Source organism: Schistocerca gregaria, chromosome 2 (genome assembly GCF_023897955.1).
Source record: "Schistocerca gregaria isolate iqSchGreg1 chromosome 2, iqSchGreg1.2, whole genome shotgun sequence".
Classification (NCBI taxonomy): Eukaryota; Metazoa; Arthropoda; class Insecta; order Orthoptera; family Acrididae; genus Schistocerca; species Schistocerca gregaria.
In genome coordinates this window covers 728761853-728780620 of record NC_064921.1, presented here as the reverse complement: position 1 = coordinate 728780620, position 18768 = coordinate 728761853, and the positions used below count along the sequence as shown (strand labels likewise).

Below are 18768 nucleotides of genomic sequence, written 5' to 3'. Positions count from 1 at the left end.
TGAGGATGAACAATTAATGATTTGTCTTGATTATTATTATTATGATGATGATGATGATGATGATGATGATGATGACAATGAAGATAAGATTGGTGCCATTTCCAATGATAATGAAGGAGAACAGGATGGAGCTATGCCACTGACATTGTAAATTTGTGTGCCCAAATGTTTACAGAATTAAATCATTTTCTGTGTAACCAAGTAGACTATGCATCTTTTACTTTATGTCATTCTGCTATTATGTATAATAAGTTCTTTGGTATGCAGCTATTATGGTGACAATTTGGAATTACTTCTCATAGGCATTGTCACTAACTTGGATGTATCATCATCATTGTACTCCTCATGCACATTGACCACACAGTTGAGCATACACACATTGCACTGTCTCATCTGCAGAAATGTTAATATTTTGTCTTCCACTTTTTTATCATTATGCAAAATTCCTTGGATTTCTTCCTGACAAAATGCCAACTTCGGCTACTGTTGTTTGCCACATGTAACAAAGAACAATATGAAACCTTTGTTTAATAAACCCAACCAGAACCTTACACCTGTGACACTCTGGTGCAGGACACAGATCTAAGTAATGATGGAGCTGAGACAAAAACTCAGTTATCAAAATTATTATTAAAGGCAATAATTTGTGAAGACAAAATATTTTAAGTGAAGATTTGTGGTGAAATGGAGCTATTGCTATTGACAACCAGGTAAATAATTTATTGACAATACATGCACTAAAATCAGATGTTAAGAAGGAATAGTTTGGTGATGAAATACAGTTAAAATTGATGGCATTGTATACAAGAACGAAGAATATTAACACAAAGAGTTGGAAAATGTTGGCCAGTAGCTTTTACAGGAGGCAGTTGTTTCCAGCCAATGATCAATGATGCCACAGTGGCCAGCAGTGCAAGGGGCAGTTGTGCTAAAACTCCAAAATGTCACCGAGTTGTGGCAGTGCAATGAGTTTTACATTGAGTCTGGTGAATTGTGTTTAGGTCAAAACAATTTTTTTTTTAATTTTTTGGTGTGCCAAATGAAAACTGACTAGGGTTTTAGTAGATTTTTTTAAAGTGTTGATAACTATTGTGATTTAGGAAGTGTGGTGACATAAAATTCTTGTTCAACTGTTGCCAGTATTGAAAAGAAATGTGGAAGAGCACATGACAGAATTTTTGAAAAACTTTAATGAGTAATTAAATTCAAAGATGGAAACTCAAGGGATTGGGCTTAAAAAAGCACTTGTTGAGACAAATGCTCAGATAATTACTAAACTATAGTAAAATTAGATGCAAAAAATACTAAAATAGACCCAAAAGCTAATAAATCAAATTAATATGTTGCTGGCTCACATAAGGAAAGGTTGGAATGTATCAACAGATAACTAAATTACAGACTTCTATCATTAATGATAAAACAATGTAAATGGATAGATAAAAAGTCTACTCACCAAGTTGTGGCAGGGGGACACACTCACAAAGGATTTAACTTTTACATTCTTTTGGGGTTGGTGGCTCCTTCTTCTGGCAGGAGAGTTGAAGGTAAAGGACGAGAGTTGAAGGAAAAGAACTGGAGAGGTTTAGGGAAAGGGGTACAGCATAGCAAAGTCACCTAGAACCTTGGGTCAGGAGAGACTTACCAGATGGGTTGAGAAGGAAAGACTGATTGTTGGGGAGCGCACTGGACAAGATTTGAAAACCTGAGAGCTTAAGGGGGGAAGACAGGGTAATGTCCAAGACAGAGACTACTACTAAAACATCACGCACCAGTTAATGAGAGTGAAAAGCTAAGTGCATTGTATCTATCAGAGGTGGGAGGGGAGATGGTGAAAAATAGCCAAGTGAGAAAATGAAAGAAGTAGAAAACTGAAATGTACTGAAGAAAGGAGTATTTACTGTGAATAAATGCTGAGACAGAAGGAATTAATGTAAATTAAGGCTAGGTGGGTGGCAAGAACCAAGGACATGTTGTAGTGTTAGTTCCACCAGCAGAGTTATGAGAAACTGGTGTCTGATGGAAGAATCCAGTTGGCGTGTGTGGTGAAACAGGCACTGAGGTCATGACTGTCATGTGGTACAGCATACTCTGCAACAGTATATTATTTGTTGGCAGTATACACCATCTGCCTATGCTCATCCATCCTGATTGATAACTGGCTGGTAGTCATGCCGATGTAAAAGGCCGAGCAATGTTTACATAACAGCTGGTATACGACATGCATTGTTTCACAGGTGGCTCTCCCTTCAGTAGTATCGCTGGACATTATTATCCCAACAGCCTAGTTCAAAAGCAGATTTCTTGGGCCATCACATCCAGTCCTGGTACTGCTGATCTCTCCAAAAAACAACTTCGGAGCACACCACGTGTCACCCAGTATTATCCTGATCCTGCATGTGTCAATCAGCTACTTCGACAAGGCCATGATGTTAAAGTCATGCCCTGAGATGAGATCCATTCTGTCTGAGATTTTGCCTACCACACCTACAATAGCTTTTTGTCACCCTCCCAATCTCCACAATATCCTTGTCACACCCTATGCACCTTCTGCACCTACCTTCCTACCCGATGGCTCCTACCCCTGTGACTGTCCCCGCTGCAAGACTTTCCCTATGCACCCTTCTACCACCACCTATAACAGCCCTGTAACTGGCAAAACATATACTATCAAAGGAAGAGCCACCTGTGAAATGACACTTGTCATATACCAGCTGTTATGTAAACACTGTTTGGCCTTTTACATTGGTATGACTACCAGCCAGTCATCAGTCAGGATAAATGGGCATAGGCAGAGGGTCTATATAGCCAATACACAATATCCTGTTTCAGGGCATGCTGCACAACATGACAGTCATGACTTCAGAGCCCTTTTTCATCACATACACCATCTGGATTCTTCCCCCAGACACCAGTTTCTCAGAACTCTGCTGGTGGGAACTAGCATTACAACATGTCCTTGGTTCTCGTCACCCATTTGGCCTTAATTTACATTAATCCTTCTATCTCAGCATTTATTCAAAGTAAATACTCCTTTCTTCACTACATTTTAGTTTTCTACATCTTTCATTTTCTGACTTGTTTGTTTTTGACTGTCCCCCCTCCCATCTCTGATACATACAGTGCACTTAGCTTTCACTCTTATTAATTTTTGCATGATGAATTTGTAGTAATCTCTGTCTTGCATATTACCCTGTCTTCCACCTTTAAGCTCTAAGGTTTTCAAATCTTGTCCAGTGCATTCCCCAACAGTCAGTCTTTCCTTCTCATCCTGTCTGGTAAGTCTCCCCTGAGCCAGGGTTCTGGGTGACCTTTCTAAACTGTCTCCCTTTCCCTAAACCTATCCAGTCCTTTTCCTTCAGCCCTCTTCCTTCCCCTTAAAATCTTCTGCCAGAAGAAGGAGCCACCAACCCCCAAAAGGGTGTAAAAGTTAAATCCTTTTGTGTGTGTGTCCCTGCTACCACTTGGTGAGTAGATTTTTTATCTATCCATTTACATTGTATTATCAGTAACTGATTATTTTCATTGTTATATAGGCTACTACCATTAAGTTTACAAGGGAAATTGCATTCTGAAATAGTGGAACAATGTGATTTAGTGAATCTTAATGTAAGTACAATTCAGAGATCTGAAAAGAAATACAAAACAGATTAAAGAATTTACTGAGCAAGAATTAACTGAAGTTCATAAACAAATCTCAGACACAAAGTGAAGACTTAAGTGTTTCAGAACAAAGTAAATAGTTAGCTTCTTTAACTCTCCCAGGTTCCACTTTTGCAACATTGGAGGAGTGTGTTAACAAAAGGTTTAGGAAAAGAATGAGTCATCTGCCAGTACACCTCAATCGTTAGCTGATACGAGGACAACTGCGACTGAATCTCTAAAACTTTGGGGAAAGTTAGCAAAAAACTGAAGACGAGGTTGAAATGTGGCAGAATTGAATAAAAGTTACTGTTTTAATTGAGACCAAGTCAACTGTCATATTTGATACCACAGTTGTATGTTTTACTCCAACACTGTGTATGTTTACTACTTTGTTTATTCATATGTTTACTTTGGTAAGAACTTAATTTTCACTTATATTTTACATTTACACGTCTTTTAACTAGTTATTCAATTTATCATGGGAACTGATAGCTCAAAGAAGATTCTTGTAATTGTCAATATGTCCATAGTTCTGGATTTGGACCTTAGCTTTTTCTCACACCAATGGTGAGTTATGCAATATGCTCAAATCATGTTAACAAAGAAATGCCTTAAGTGGCAACTGTGTAATTAAAATGTTAAATATAAACATTGTTAAGAAATACCAGATGGTCTATTTTCATATAAATGTTGTAATAGATTGCAGCTTATATTTATAGCAGATTGTATTTATTGGAGAAATTCATAATGTATGTAACCATTTACAAAACATCACCTGTAAATTGTAATCTAATGTATCATGATCAAGAATGTAAAAGAACATATGCTCTGTCAAATACCTATTTAAGATGGCGTGGCAGTGACCACATGAGGCAGTCCTACAGAGTTCAGTTATTAGGCAGTTTGAGTGTGCTCTTTGTTCAGCAGTATGTTCATTAAATTCAGTAAAATGTTTGTATAAATCAATGTAATATTCGTTTTTTATTAATATATTGTAAAACAAAATTAACCCTTTGCATGTATAAATTTGTTGTTGAGTGCTATCTTCATATTCTGACATCTGGAAAATTAGTTCAGTGACACACAGGGGAAAGTCATTTGATAAAGGTAGACTATCATATCAAATAAGAATGGAAATATGGTATTGTGGCTGGACAAATATTAATGGGTTATTAAAATTTATAGAAGGATTAGGTACTATAAGTTGAATGCAGATATTGCTATGATATTTCTACAGCAGTTGCTGATGCAAATTATGACGTTCTTTTGTAAATTAGACAGGCTTTGTTCATCTCCTGTCTTTTGTCACCACTTCTTGTTCATTAGCCTCCTTGTGCACAGCAACTTAGCATGTACGCATCCTTGGACTAATATATATAATATATACACAAAATACCTATCCTTTTTTCCCCATAAGGTAAGTCTTTCCGCTCCCGGGATTGGAATGACTCCTTACCCTCTCCCTTAAAACCCACATCCTTTCATCTTTCCCTCTCCTTTCCTCTTTCCTGACGAAGCAACCGCCGGTTGCGAAAGCCGAATTTTGTGTGTATGTTTGTGTTTGTTTGCGTGTCTATCGACCTGCCAGTGCTTTTGTTTGGTAAGTCACATCGTCTTTGTTTTTAGATATATTTTTCCCACGTGGAATGTTTTCCTCTATTATATATATAGTTTAATAATAATATTTGTAATCCATACCTTTGTCTATGATTCACTTTCAAAGCACAGTAATAACCCTTAGCAATAATGATAACAGGATTTATCTTTTTCATTGTAACTTAAGTTGGAAGGAGATCAGTGTGGTGATGTGTCAATTTGTGTCCCAGCCACATGCGGATTTGCACACCTCAGAAAAGTCAAACCTTTGCAGTCTAAATTTACTTCACAAAGTCCAATCTGTACTATTCCATGTAATGCTGAATTACTTGTTGCATCACATTTAATACAAAAACAGTCCACATTTCCCAAACTTATCGCTCACCAAAAGAGGTTTGGCAAATTGTTACCAGCACACCTGGTAAATGAATCAAACAAAACAGACAATTCACAATAGAAATTGTAATATATTGGTATATATATAGAAATTGTAATATATTAATTCCTGTGGTGGTCGCTGTGTTTTATCCTGACTTGTGAATAATCAAGACTCAGAAGAATGCTACAAAAGAAATTTTCTCTGTTTTAGTTTCTCTCTCTCCCTTTCTTCTTGCAAATGAGTTACACTGGTGACTGTGCCAGGACCCTTTTAGTAGTACTGCTATAAATTGTAAAACTTAATTATTTATGTCCCATTGTTATAATTATTCTTTATTACTTTTGTGGAAACAATGCACGGAAGGTGACAAGTACATAAAATCAGTAGATACATTAAACGAGAATATAAAGATAATAATTACACAACAACAAAACTGAATATTTGGATACAGAAACAAATATAAAATCAAAATTAAATTTTTAATGTCTGCACATTATTGTAAAAAAACAGGTAAGAAAGATATTGTCTGTTAGCTTGCTTAAAATAGTGTGTACTTCCTTCTTCTTTCTTAGCATAAAATACTCACTCAGAATTCAGCTTCTGCTTTAAATTTTTAATGATATTTAAACTTAACAAAACACAGTATCTTACTTGATCATGTTGGCTGAAATCATAATGCAAAAGCATGCCATGGCATAGCAATGCTTGATTGTCACATTTTGTTGATGGCATATTCAACAATGTTCTTGTATTCAGTTGTGTGTCAGCATAACTTTGTCTATGTAAATTCACATACGTAGCTTCTGTCATTTTGTAAATGTTGTGGTAAAGACAGGAACGTTAACTAAGATGGAACCTGAAAATTTATAGCAAATAGAATTAACCAATGAGAGTGAATATACTGATGTGGTGGTTCATGATTTAGATACACCAGCATCTGAACCTGCATCGTACACTGAAAGCAAGATCTTTAACCAAATGCAAAGTTCAACTACCATAACACTTGATAGTTTGGCAGAAATGCAAAAGCAGATTTTACCTGAAATATGGGGTTCTAAAAATGGATTGTCTAAATTACGTAATGAAATGCACACTAAATATGAAATATCTACTGTATGTAATGTGTACTAAAGATAAAATGTAAATGTCGTGTGCCAGGGCCTCCCATCAGATAGACCATTCGCTGGGTGCAAGTCTTTTGATTTGATGCCACTTCTGTGACTTGCGTGTTGATCGGGATGAAATGATGATGATAAGGACAATGCAACACCCAGTCCCTGAGCAGAGAAAATCTATAACCCAGGCAGGAACTGAACCCTGGCTGTTAAGATTGACATTCTGTTGCACTGACCATTTAGCTACCAGAGGTAAACATGAAATAGGGGCCTTACATAATGATATGTCTACCATATGTAATGATATTTCTTCCCAGATTTCCAGCTTGAGTACTACAGTATCAAACTTGACTTTACAATATAGCATATTACTACTGATGTCACCATCTTGAAGGAATCATTTTTAAGGGCTGACATAAAGAGCAAACAAAATGAAATGAGTCAGTTTATAGACTAGAGTTGAGAGTAGATAATTTTATTGTTGAATGTGAGTCTAAAATTAAACATCATCACCTTAATGAACAAAGAGAGAACTTTGACAAAGAGTATAACAAGTGGATTTGCAAATAAGGAAACACATTAATGAAAGCTTAAATTTAGAGTTACCACAGGTTGTACAGCAAACAAAAGGTGAAGTGTTATAATAACAGGAAAAAACAGGAATTAGAGCACATTAAAGTAGCTGAAGTGGCAAGAGGATGTCACTTCACAAATTGGTGGTTTACAGCAAGAGTTGATGATGGTGAAATAGAATGTCTTTGAAACATCATCCTCTACTGTTCATGAAGAAGGTAATCAGCTTAGTCCTTCCGCACGTGATGAAAGATATGGTAATGGCTGAAATAGCATAGGCATGCACTGTATGGCCAACTGTGACATAATTGCGTACACAAACAGTGATCCAATACTGTCAAATGTTTTTTATTCCAGTCTCTGATCACAATATCAATTCTTTAGAGAATGACCGGTTTCAGTCTGTAATGATCATCCTCAGATCTAAAATATATAAATATGTACATCTAGTGAACAGTGTGTCTTTCAACAAAAAACAGCAACATGTATCACAATATACTGTCATACAACCAGGGAAATGCACAGATAAAATATGGTATAATGTTCCTTTTTTACACCGTGTCCTAAAGTGATAAGGCCATAATGACATAATCAAAACATATAAATATAATCAGCACAGCATCGTCACATGGATTTAAAATAAGGTGTAGAATAGGCCACATAATCTACATAGTGATTATTGCAACTGGCTACTGAAGTACAGTAGCAACCAGAAACCTGTTTGCCTACATCCAACCTAGATGTCGCTACTGTGGGCTTGCTTACATGTAGCCATCATTTACGCAAAAACCATAATCTGATAAAAACACATTAGATAAAATGCATGTAGCAGACTTATTAAAATTGATGACTATCATAGAAACCCATTGTGATACATTAAGAGATGAATGCAGTTACCCATATAAAATTATTAAAAGGAAATATATGAAGAGAATAGGTCCGACCCTTTTTTTATGGTGAATTTATGGTCAACAATGAATATACGTAATACATTGCCTGTGTCAACCTATAAATTGCTTCTGAAAGATAAAATGTCTATATGACAGCTGAAAAAGAGACAGATCAATGATCAGCACCCTCTGTTGGGTAGGCCGCAAGGCTGTTATGTAGGCCACTCTGATCTTAAGAACTTAACCACTAGAGGGCTTTACATAAAATGTGACGTGTCTCCCACAGAATGCGTACTGTTCTCAACATAACTCATCACGTAAGGCTAGGTATAAATAGGCGAGGGATTATTTGGTTATCATAGTACATTATCAAATAAAGCAGAGTAGGCATTGGGCAAAAAATCGCTTTGTCCGTTGAGTACCCTAGAGGGCTCATGCTTTTTGGCTTTGTAAATCTCCAACTCCTCCAACAAGTTGAGAGCGTGACCCTTCTCTGCCCTGTGTAAAATACCCATACAACTCTTGATATTGCCTACAGTGTGGCCAGTTTCTGCTAAATGCATTCCTAATGCAGTTTGTTATGTGCTTGCAAATGCTCCCTGAATCTAATTTTAAAAGATCAGCCAATTTGACTGATGTAAATTTGTCACAACTACTGCAAATGATTTTTTACACCCCAGAACCATCAAATTTATCAGAGTCTTTACTCAAATCATGTTTAAAACGGAGTTTCAGAGAGTTGTTAACGTGAAAACCACATCTAACTTTAGATTTATTCAAGCACTTTTCTATTTGTTGGGACATTTTTCCATAAAATTTCATTGGAATAGTTTTCAGGTTTTCTTTATTCTTTCTTTTTTCTAGATGATTGTAGGTCTGCCTATTATTTACTTTCTGTTTTTTTTCCCTATTGTATAGGCGCATAACATCTTTAGCTGAAAAACCATTGGCTACTGCAATTTGCTTTAATATACTAAGTTCTTGGTGTATTTCACTGTTGGCCAATGATGAGCTAAGAAGTCGGTGGATCATAGAGGTGAAAAAGGCCCTTTTGTATCAAGGTGGATGGCATGAACTGGCTCCGAAAATAGTATTTGTACGTGCAGGCTTTCTGAAAATCGAAAATTTATGTCTGTTATCAACCTTCTTAAAGGTGAGGTCTAAATAGTTAATGGAGCCCGCGTCTTCTGTTTCTGTAGTAAACACTATTTTTTGGTGCATGTTGCCTATGGCTTGAGCAAATGTGGTAACCTCAGTCTCATCCCCCTCTAACAGTAACAAGATGTCATCCACATAACGTTTATAATATATGGTCTTGTCTTTCAGTTGTGGAAACTTTGAAAAGAACTTACATTACAAGTCGTTTATGAAAATGTCTGCTAACGTACCAGCCAAATTGTTATCCATCACAAGATCATCTTTTTGTTGATATATTTTGTCATTAAATGTAAAATAGTTATAAGTTAATGTAAATTCTAAAAGTTCTATTAATTCTGTGTATTCTGCACTACTAATCTTGTTATGAGTTTAATAATCTGAATCGCCATGTTGTAAACTAAATAAGTTTCTTAACAACAAAATTAAAGTAGTCCCCATAAAGGAAAGGATTCAGATTATTAAAAGAATAAAGAAAACCTGAAAACTATTCTAATGAAATTTTATGTAAAAATGTCCCAACAAATAGAAAAGTGTTTGAATAAATCTAAAGTTAGATGTGGTTTTCAAGTTAACAACACTCTGAAACTCCGTTTAAAACATGATTTGAATAAAGACTCTGATAAATTTGACGGTTGTGGAGTGTACAAAATCATTTGTAGTAGTTGTGACAAATTTTACATCAGTCAAACTGGCTGATCTTTTAAAATTAGATTCAGGGAGCATTTGCAAGCACATAACAAAACTGCATTAGGAATGCATTTAGCAGAAACTGGCCACACTGTACGCAATATCGAGAGTTGTATGCGTATTTTACACAGGGCAGAGAAGGGTCACACTCTCAACTTGTTGGAGGAGTTGGAGATTTACAAAGCCAAAAAGCATGAGCCCACTAGGGTACTCAATGGACAAAGCGATTTTGTGCCCAAAGCCTACTTTGCTTTATTTGATAACGTACTATGATAACCAAATAATGCCTCGCCTATTTATACCTAGCCTTACTTGATGAGTTATGTTGAGACCAGTAGGCATTTGCCTTACTTCCGTATATTAGTCGCTCTAATCCTGTAATTGATTATCTGCTACCCATTCATGGAATGTATAGCCAGACTATATAATTTTATTAATTGACTGCTTATATGTTGTTTAAACGTTTTCTGTGGGAGACATGTCACATTTATGTAAAGCCCTCTAGTGGTTAAGTTCTTACGATCAGAGTGCGCCTACATAACAGCCTAGCGGCCAACCCAACAGAGGGTGCTGATCATTGATCTGTCTCTTTTTCAGCTGTCATATAGACATTTTATCTTTCAGAAGCAATCTGTAGGTTGACACAGGAAACGTATTACGTATATTAATTGTTGGCCGTAAATTCAACATAAAAAAAGGGTTGGACCTATTCTCTTCATATATTTCCTTTTAATAATTTTATATGGGTAACTGCATTCATCTCTTAATGTATCACAATGGGTTTCTATGATAGTCATCAATTTTAATAAGTCTGCTACATGCATTTTACCTAATATGTTTTTATCAGATTATGGTTTTTGCGTAAATGATGGCTACATGTAAGCATGCCCACAGTAGCGACATCTAGGGAGGATGTAGGCAAACAGGTTTCTGGTTGCTACTGTACTTCAGTAGCCAGTTGCAATAATCACTATGTAGATTATGTGGCCTATTCTACACATTATTTTAGATCTGCGTGACGATGCTGTGCTGATTATATTTATATGTTTTGATGATGCCATTATGGCCTTATCACCTTAGGACATGGTGTAAAAAAGGAACATTATACCATATTTTATCTGTGCATTTCCCTGGTTGTATGACAGTATATTGTGATATATATTGCCGTTTTATGTTGAAAGACACACTGATTACTAGATGTATGTATTTTAGATCTGAGGATGGTCATTACGGACTGAAACCGGTCATCGTCTAAAGAATTGATATTGTGATCAGAGACTGGAATAAAAAACATTTGATATGTGCTGTATGGGGTTGGAGCAACACCACCTTTGTCCTCAGTACTGTTGGATGAAAGCCTACTAAAGTACAGGCAATTTCAGGTATTCATACCAGACAAGAAAGGTGCAGATCCCTTTGAATTTGTTGTCATTTAGAGATGTATTGCCTAAGTCATCAACAATAAACAACATATACAGTACATCACATGTTTCATCCAATGGTAGACTTCCATTTGGACTTCCGAGGCTGCTGACAATTGTTAGGAGTATGAACAAACTGAATGAGCTTTTCTTATAAAATATTGATCTCGTGGTATTCAGGGGCATCTGTGAAAGGAGATTTCTAACCCAGAACCTTACAACAGCAGACAGGACAGCTTCTGCAAGTACTTCAAAAAGTACTAGGTTAAAAAAATTGGCAACCAATATGTTCTCAGAGTATTGCAGGACAAATTACCACTTGACCACAGAGACAAATTGGTTCAGGCATCTGATGATGATTAAGAGTTTATGGTCCACTCCTCAGATCTCAAACAAGAAGATGCTAAATTGAGCAACAGTAACAATATCTGCGTGGAGCAATCTTTTCCATTCTTTCCACTGTCATGGTGAAAAAGGAGAGTATCAAGTAGGTTATGTCATACAGCTGGGTGCACCACCTTTGTACAACACAAAACAGTTTGATTGTGGCCCGCAAAATTCAAATAAGAGAAAATGGCTTGATAACCAGTATCACCCGAGAATTAATGGGAATGGTAATGCATCTTGGCCTAATCATACTGTATGCTACAATGATTATCGATGGAATTATCATATGACAGATCATAACTAACCCCCCATGAATAATAATAACAACCAGAACAATAACAAAAACACACGAGTTGTTCTGGTGCAGAGGCAGGATGCTGGACGTCGAGATGAGCTGTGAGCTGTGACTGTGGAGGACAGCATATACCTGACTATACCCTGGCATCTGGCTGGCAAGGTAACAGTAACATCCTCCAGAAAACTACTGCTGGGGCACACACCCAGGCCTGAGGGCATGTCCTGCAGCGATGACAGCAGCGGCGATGGTGATGATGGGTCCAGCTCCATTGGATCAGAGAGCGGCAATGGTGGAGGCGAGGGCGTGACAGTCATTGGTTGGGGTGTCATGGTGGCACCAGTGGGTGGCCGTGAAGGCTACATGGTCCCATGAGCCCGTGAATGTGGGGGAAGAAAAGCAGCAGAAGCATGGGGCAAGTGACAAATGTGAATTTGATTCTGGTGACAGCACTGCAAACTACCAGGATCAGCAATTATATATATATTAAAAACAAAGATTCCAAGACTTACCAAGCGGGAAAGCGCCGGCAGACAGGCACAATGAACAAAACACACAAACACCCACACAGAATTACTAGCTTCCGCAACCGATGGTTGCTTCTTCAGGAAGGAGAGGGAAAGACGAAAGGATGTGGGTATTGAGGGAGAGGGTAAGGAGTCATTCCAATCCCGGGAGCGGAAAGACTCCCCTTAGGGGGAAAAAAAGGACAGATGTACACTCGCGCGCACACACACACACACACACACACACACACACACACACACACACACACACACACACGTGTGTGCGAGTATACACGTGTCCTTTTTTTCCCCCTAAGGGGAGTCTTTCCGCTCCCGGGATTGGAATGACTCCTTACCCTCTCCCTTAAAACCCACATCCTTTCGTCTTTCCCTCTCCTTCCTGAAGAAGCAACCATCGGTTGCGAAAGCTAGTAATTCTGTGTGTGTGTTTGTGTGTTTTATTCATTGTGCCTGTCTGCCGGCGCTTTCCCGCTTGGTAAGTCTTGGAATCTTTGTTTTTAATATATTTTTCCCATGTGGAAGTTTCTTTCTATTTTATTTACATCATCATATATATATATATATATATATATATTAAAAATAAAGATTCCAAGACTTACCAAGCGGGAAAGCGCCGGCAGACAGGCACATGAACAAAACACACAAACAAACACACAGAATTCTAGCTTTCGCAACCGATGGTTGCTTCTTCAGGAAGGAGAGGGAAAGACGAAAGGATGTGGGTTTTAAGGGAGAGGGTAAGGAGTCATTCCAATCCCGGGAGCGGAAAGACTTCCCTTAGGGGAAAAAAAGGACAGGTGTACACTCGCACACACACACACACACATATCCATCCGCACATACACAGACACAAGCAGACATATTTGAAATATGTCTGCTTGTGTCTGTGTATGTGCGGATGGATATGTGTGTGTGTGTGTGTGCGAGTGTACACCTGTCCTTTTTTTCCCCTAAGGGAAGTCTTTCCGCTCCCGGGATTGGAATGACTCCTTACCCTCTCCCTTAAAACCCACATCCTTTCGTCTTTCCCTCTCCTTCCTGAAGAAGCAACCATCGGTTGCGAAAGCTAGAATTCTGTGTGTTTGTTTGTGTGTTTTGTTCATGTGCCTGTCTGCCGGCGCTTCCCCGCTTGGTAAGTCTTGGAATCTTTATTTTTAATATATTTTTCCCATGTGGAAGTTTCTTTCTGTTTTATATATATATATATATATATGTGTGTGTGTGTGTGTGTGTGTGTTTCTGGATCTCGCCTCACTTCCAACATCCAGCACAGCCAAAAACTCTGTAAAGAACACGATCATGCGGTGCAAACCGATACCTGTGGACCATCGGCAGTGCCGGATGCTGCAGTGGGTGGACCAAGTGAAGTAGCATCCAATGGTGGCGGCCTCGCAGAATTTCTGTCAGTGATGGTCCGTTGCATGGGTGGGAGTGATAGGAGACAAGAAAGGGTTGCAGCACCTGTGTGTGGGAGGTGCAAAGCTTGGTCATCTGTTTCATTTAAAAGTGCATACAAAGCGTTCTGATTCTCCATTGGACTGGGGGTGATATGAAGCACTTGTCAGATGATGAATGCCATTTTGTTCACAACCCTGTTCAGAGTCATGTCATAGGAACTGAGGTCCATTGTCCATAACAATGACGTCAGGCAATCCTTCAATGCAACAAATTGAGGACAATACTTGAATGGTGCTATGTGGTGTGGTAAAGCTCATAGGCACTACAAATGGAAACTTGCTAAAAGAGTCTACTACTATGAGCCAACAAGTGTTACAAAATGGTCGTGCAAAGTCTATGTGCACTCATTGTCATGAAGATTGATGCTCAGGCCAAGCTGCAAATGTCTGTGGCAGAGCAGATTGGTTTTCTGTGTATGCATGACACTGTGATGTCATCTGTTCAATATGGGTGTCCATGCCCTACCAAGTACACTGCTGTCGTGCTAACCATTTAGTGCAAACAATTCTCCAATGTCCTTGGTGGAGCAATCACAACACATCCTTTTGCAGCACTTTGGGAATAAGCACAGGCAACTGTCCACTGTCAGATTATACACTCCTGGAAATGGAAAAAAGAACACATTGACACTGGTGTGTCAGACCCACCATACTTGCTCCGGACACTGCGAGAGGGCTGTACAAGCAATGATCACACGCACGGCACAGCGGACACACCAGGAACCACGGTGTTGGCCGTCGAATGGTGCTAGCTGCGCAGCATTTGTGCACCGCTGCCATCAGTGTCAGCCAACTTGCCGTGGCACACGGAGCTCCATTGCAGTCTTTAACACTGGTAGCATGCCGCGACAGCGTGGACGTGAACTGTATGTGCAGTTGACGGACTTTGAGCGAGGGCGTATAGTGGGCATGCGGGAGGCCGGGTGGACGTACCGCCGAATTGCTCAACACGTGGGGCATGAGGTCTCCACAGTACATTGATGTTGTCGCCAGTGGTCGGCAGAAGGTGCACGTGCCCGTTGACCTGGGACCGGACCGCAGCGACGCACGGATGCACGCCAAGACCGTAGGATCCTACGCAGTGCCGTAGGGGACCGCACCGCCACTTCCCAGCAAATTAGGGACACTGTTGCTCCTGGGGTATCGGCGAGGACCATTCGCAACCGTCTCCATGAAGCTGGGCTATGGTCCCGCACACCATTAGGCCATCTTTCGCTCACGCCCCAACATCGTGCAGCCCGCCTCCAGTGGTGTCGCGACAGGCGTGAATGGAGGGACGAATGGAGACGTGTCGTCTTCAGCGATGAGAGTCGCTTCTGGCTTGGTGCCAGTGATGGTTGTATGTGTGTTTGGTGCCGTGCAGGTGAGCGCCACAATCAGGACTGCATATGACCGAGGCACACAGGGCCAACACCCAGCATCATGGTGTGGGGAGCGATCTCCTACACTGGGCGTACACCTCTGGTGATTGTCGAGGGGACACTGAATAGTGCACGGTACATCCAACCCGTCATCGAACCCATCGTTCTACCATTCCTAGACCGGCAAGGGAACTTGCTGTTCCAACAGGACAATGCACGTCCGCATGTATCCCGTGCCACCCAACGTGCTCTAGAAGGTGTAAGTCAACTACCCTGGCCAGCAAGATCTCCGGATCTGTCCCCCATTGAGCATGTTTGGGACTGGATGAAGCGTCGTCTCACGCGGTCTGCACGTTCAGCACGAACGCTGGTCCAACTGAGGTGCCAGGTGGAAATGGCATGGCAAGCCGTTCCACAGGACTACATCCAGCATCTCTACGATCGTCTCCATGGGAGAATAGCAGCCTGCATTGCTGCAAAAGGTGGATATACACTGTACTAGTGCCGACATTGTGCATGCTCTGTTGCCTGTGTCTATGTGCCTGTGGTTCTGTCAGTGTGATCATGTGATGTATCTGACCCCAGGAATGTGTCAATAAAGTTTCCCCTTCCTGGGACAATGAATTCACGGTGTTCTTATTTCAATTTCCAGGAGTGTACTAAGATCACACCTTGTTGAACTGAGAGATTATGCTGACAAGCAAAGTATCGGCACACTACTGAGTTCTGAAAAATGTTCTATGGGCGAGGTCAAGATGTGTGTATGTAATGCAACAAAATCTTCAGATCAGTCTCTGCTTCCATGGCTTGAGCAATTTTTGTATACTTCAATGTAATTTGCAAGTAGACATCACGAAAATCTGTCTTATAAAAGTAAAGGCGTGCACCAAGCCTGTCATAAGTTCCTCAGGGCAAAGTAATGGATAAGTGTCAACTACTGGCTGTGGTTGGCTGTAGACTTCAAGTCAACACAAATCCAAATGTGGCCAGAGGGCTTAAGCAACAAAATGAGAGGACTTGCACATTGACTAGCTTGAATGAGAGCAATTACACCATTATCTGGCAGTTCTTTCAAATCACTGGCTACTACTTTGTCTCTTAATGCAATTGGAATGGGGTGGGCCAGGAAAAACTTAGGCTGTGCATTGTCTTTCAAGGTAACATGTGCTACAAAGTTATTAGCTTTTCCCATAATCATCATCATCATCATCATCATTTAAGACTGATTATGCCTTTCAGCGTTCAGTCTGGAGCATAGCCCCTCTTATATAATTCCACCATGATCCCCTATTCAGTGCTAACATTGGTGCCTCTTCTGACGTTAAACCTATTACTTCAAAATCATTCTTAACCGAATCCAGGTACCTTCTCCTTGGTCTGCCCCAACTCGTCCTACCCTCTACTGCTGAACTCATGAGTCTCTTGAGTAACCTTGCTTCTCCCATGTGTGTAACATGACCCACCGTCTAAGCCTGTTCGCCCTGACTGCTACATCTATAGAGTTCATTCCCAGTTTTTCTTTGATTTCCTCATTGTGGACACCCTCCTGCCATTGTTCCCATCTACTAATACCTGCAATCATCCTAGCTACTTTCGTATCCGTAACCTCAACCTTGTTGATAAGGTAACCTGAATCCACCCAGCTTTCGCTCCCATACAACAAAGTTGGTCGAAAGATTGAACGGTGCACAGATAACTTAGTCTTGGTACTGACTTCCTTCTTGCAGAAGAGAGTAGATCGTAGCTGAGCACTCACTGCATTAGCTTTGCTACACCTCGCTTCCAGTTCTTTCACTATGTTGCCATCCTGTGAGAATATGCATCCTAAGTACTTGAAACTGTCCACCTGTTCTAACTTTGTTCCTCCTATTTGGCACTCAATCCGTTTATATTTCTTTCCCACTGACATTACTTTCGTTTTGGAGATGCTAATCTTCATACCATAGTCCTTACATTTCTGATCTAGCTCTGAAATATTACTTTGCAAACTTTCAATCGAATCTGCCATCACAACTAAGTCATCCGCATATGCAAGACTGCTTATTTTGTGTTCACATATCTTAATCTCACCCAGCCAGTCTATTGTTTTCAACATATGATCCATAAATAATATGAACAACAGTGGAGACAGGTTGCACCCTTGCCTTACCCCTGAAACTACTCTGAACCATGAACTCAATTTACCGTCAACTCTAACTGCTGCCTGACTATCCATGTAAAGACCTTTAATTGCTTGCAAAAGTTTGCCTCCTATTCCATAATCTCGTAGAACTGACAATAACTTCCTCCTAGGAACCCGGTCATATGCCTTTTCTAGATTTATAAAGCATAGATACAGTTCCCTGTTCCACCCATAACACTTCTCCATTATTTGCCGTAAGCTAAAGATCTGGTCCTGACAACCTCTAAGAGGCCTAAACCCACACTGATTTTCATCCAATTGGTCCTCAACTAATACTCGCACTTTCCTTTCAACAATACCTGAGAAGATTTTACCCACAACATTGATTAAAGAGATACCTCTGTAGTTGTTACAATCTTTTCTGTTTCCATGTTTAAAGATTGGTGTGATTACTGCTTTTGTCCAGTCTGATGGAACCTGTCCCGACTCCCAGGCCATTTCAATTATCCTGTGTAGCCATTTAAGACCTGACATTCCACTGTATTTGATGAGTTCTGACTTAATTTCATCCACCCCAGCTGCTTTATTGCACTGCAATCTATTGACCATTTTCTCCACTTCCTCAAATGTGATCCTATTTCCATCATCATTCCTATCCCATTTTATCTCGAAATCTGAAACATTACTGATCGCATTTTCACCTACGTTGAGCAACTCTTCAAAATATACCCTCCATCTGCCCAAGGCATCCACAGGATTCACCAGCAGTTTTCCCGACCTTCCAAAATACTTGTCATTTCCTTCTTACCTCCTTTTCGAAGACTGCTAATTACACTCCAGAATGGTTTTCCAGCATCTTGACCCATAGTCTCTAACCTATTTCCAAAGTCTTACCAAGATTTCTTCTTGGATGCTGCAATTAGCTGTTTGGCTTTGTTTCCTTCTTCAACATAACTTTCTCTGTCTACCTGAGTTCTAGTATGTAGCCATTTTTGATAGGCCTCCTTTTTCCTTTTACAGGCTGCCTTGACTGTGTCATTCCACGAAGCTGTTTGCTTCATCCTACTTTTACACACTACTGTTCCAAGACATTCTTTAGCCGCTTCTAGTACTGTGTCCCTGTACCTTGTCCATTCCTTTTCCAATGACAGTAATTGA

At 39.8% G+C, this 18768-nt stretch overlaps 1 protein-coding gene across 1 annotated transcript in view; it reads right to left on the bottom strand.

The window, feature by feature from the left end:
- Nucleotides 1-6079: 6079 nt before the first annotated feature.
- LOC126334860 (zinc finger-containing ubiquitin peptidase 1-like) overlaps nucleotides 6080-18768 on the bottom strand; it is a 334584-nt gene continuing 321895 nt past the window's right edge. Inside the window, exon 10 of the mRNA XM_049997545.1 lies at nucleotides 6080-6473. Within this exon, the coding sequence (XP_049853502.1) occupies nucleotides 6462-6473 (12 nt within the window). The 3' untranslated portion in view covers nucleotides 6080-6461. The remainder of the gene's footprint in view (nucleotides 6474-18768) is intronic.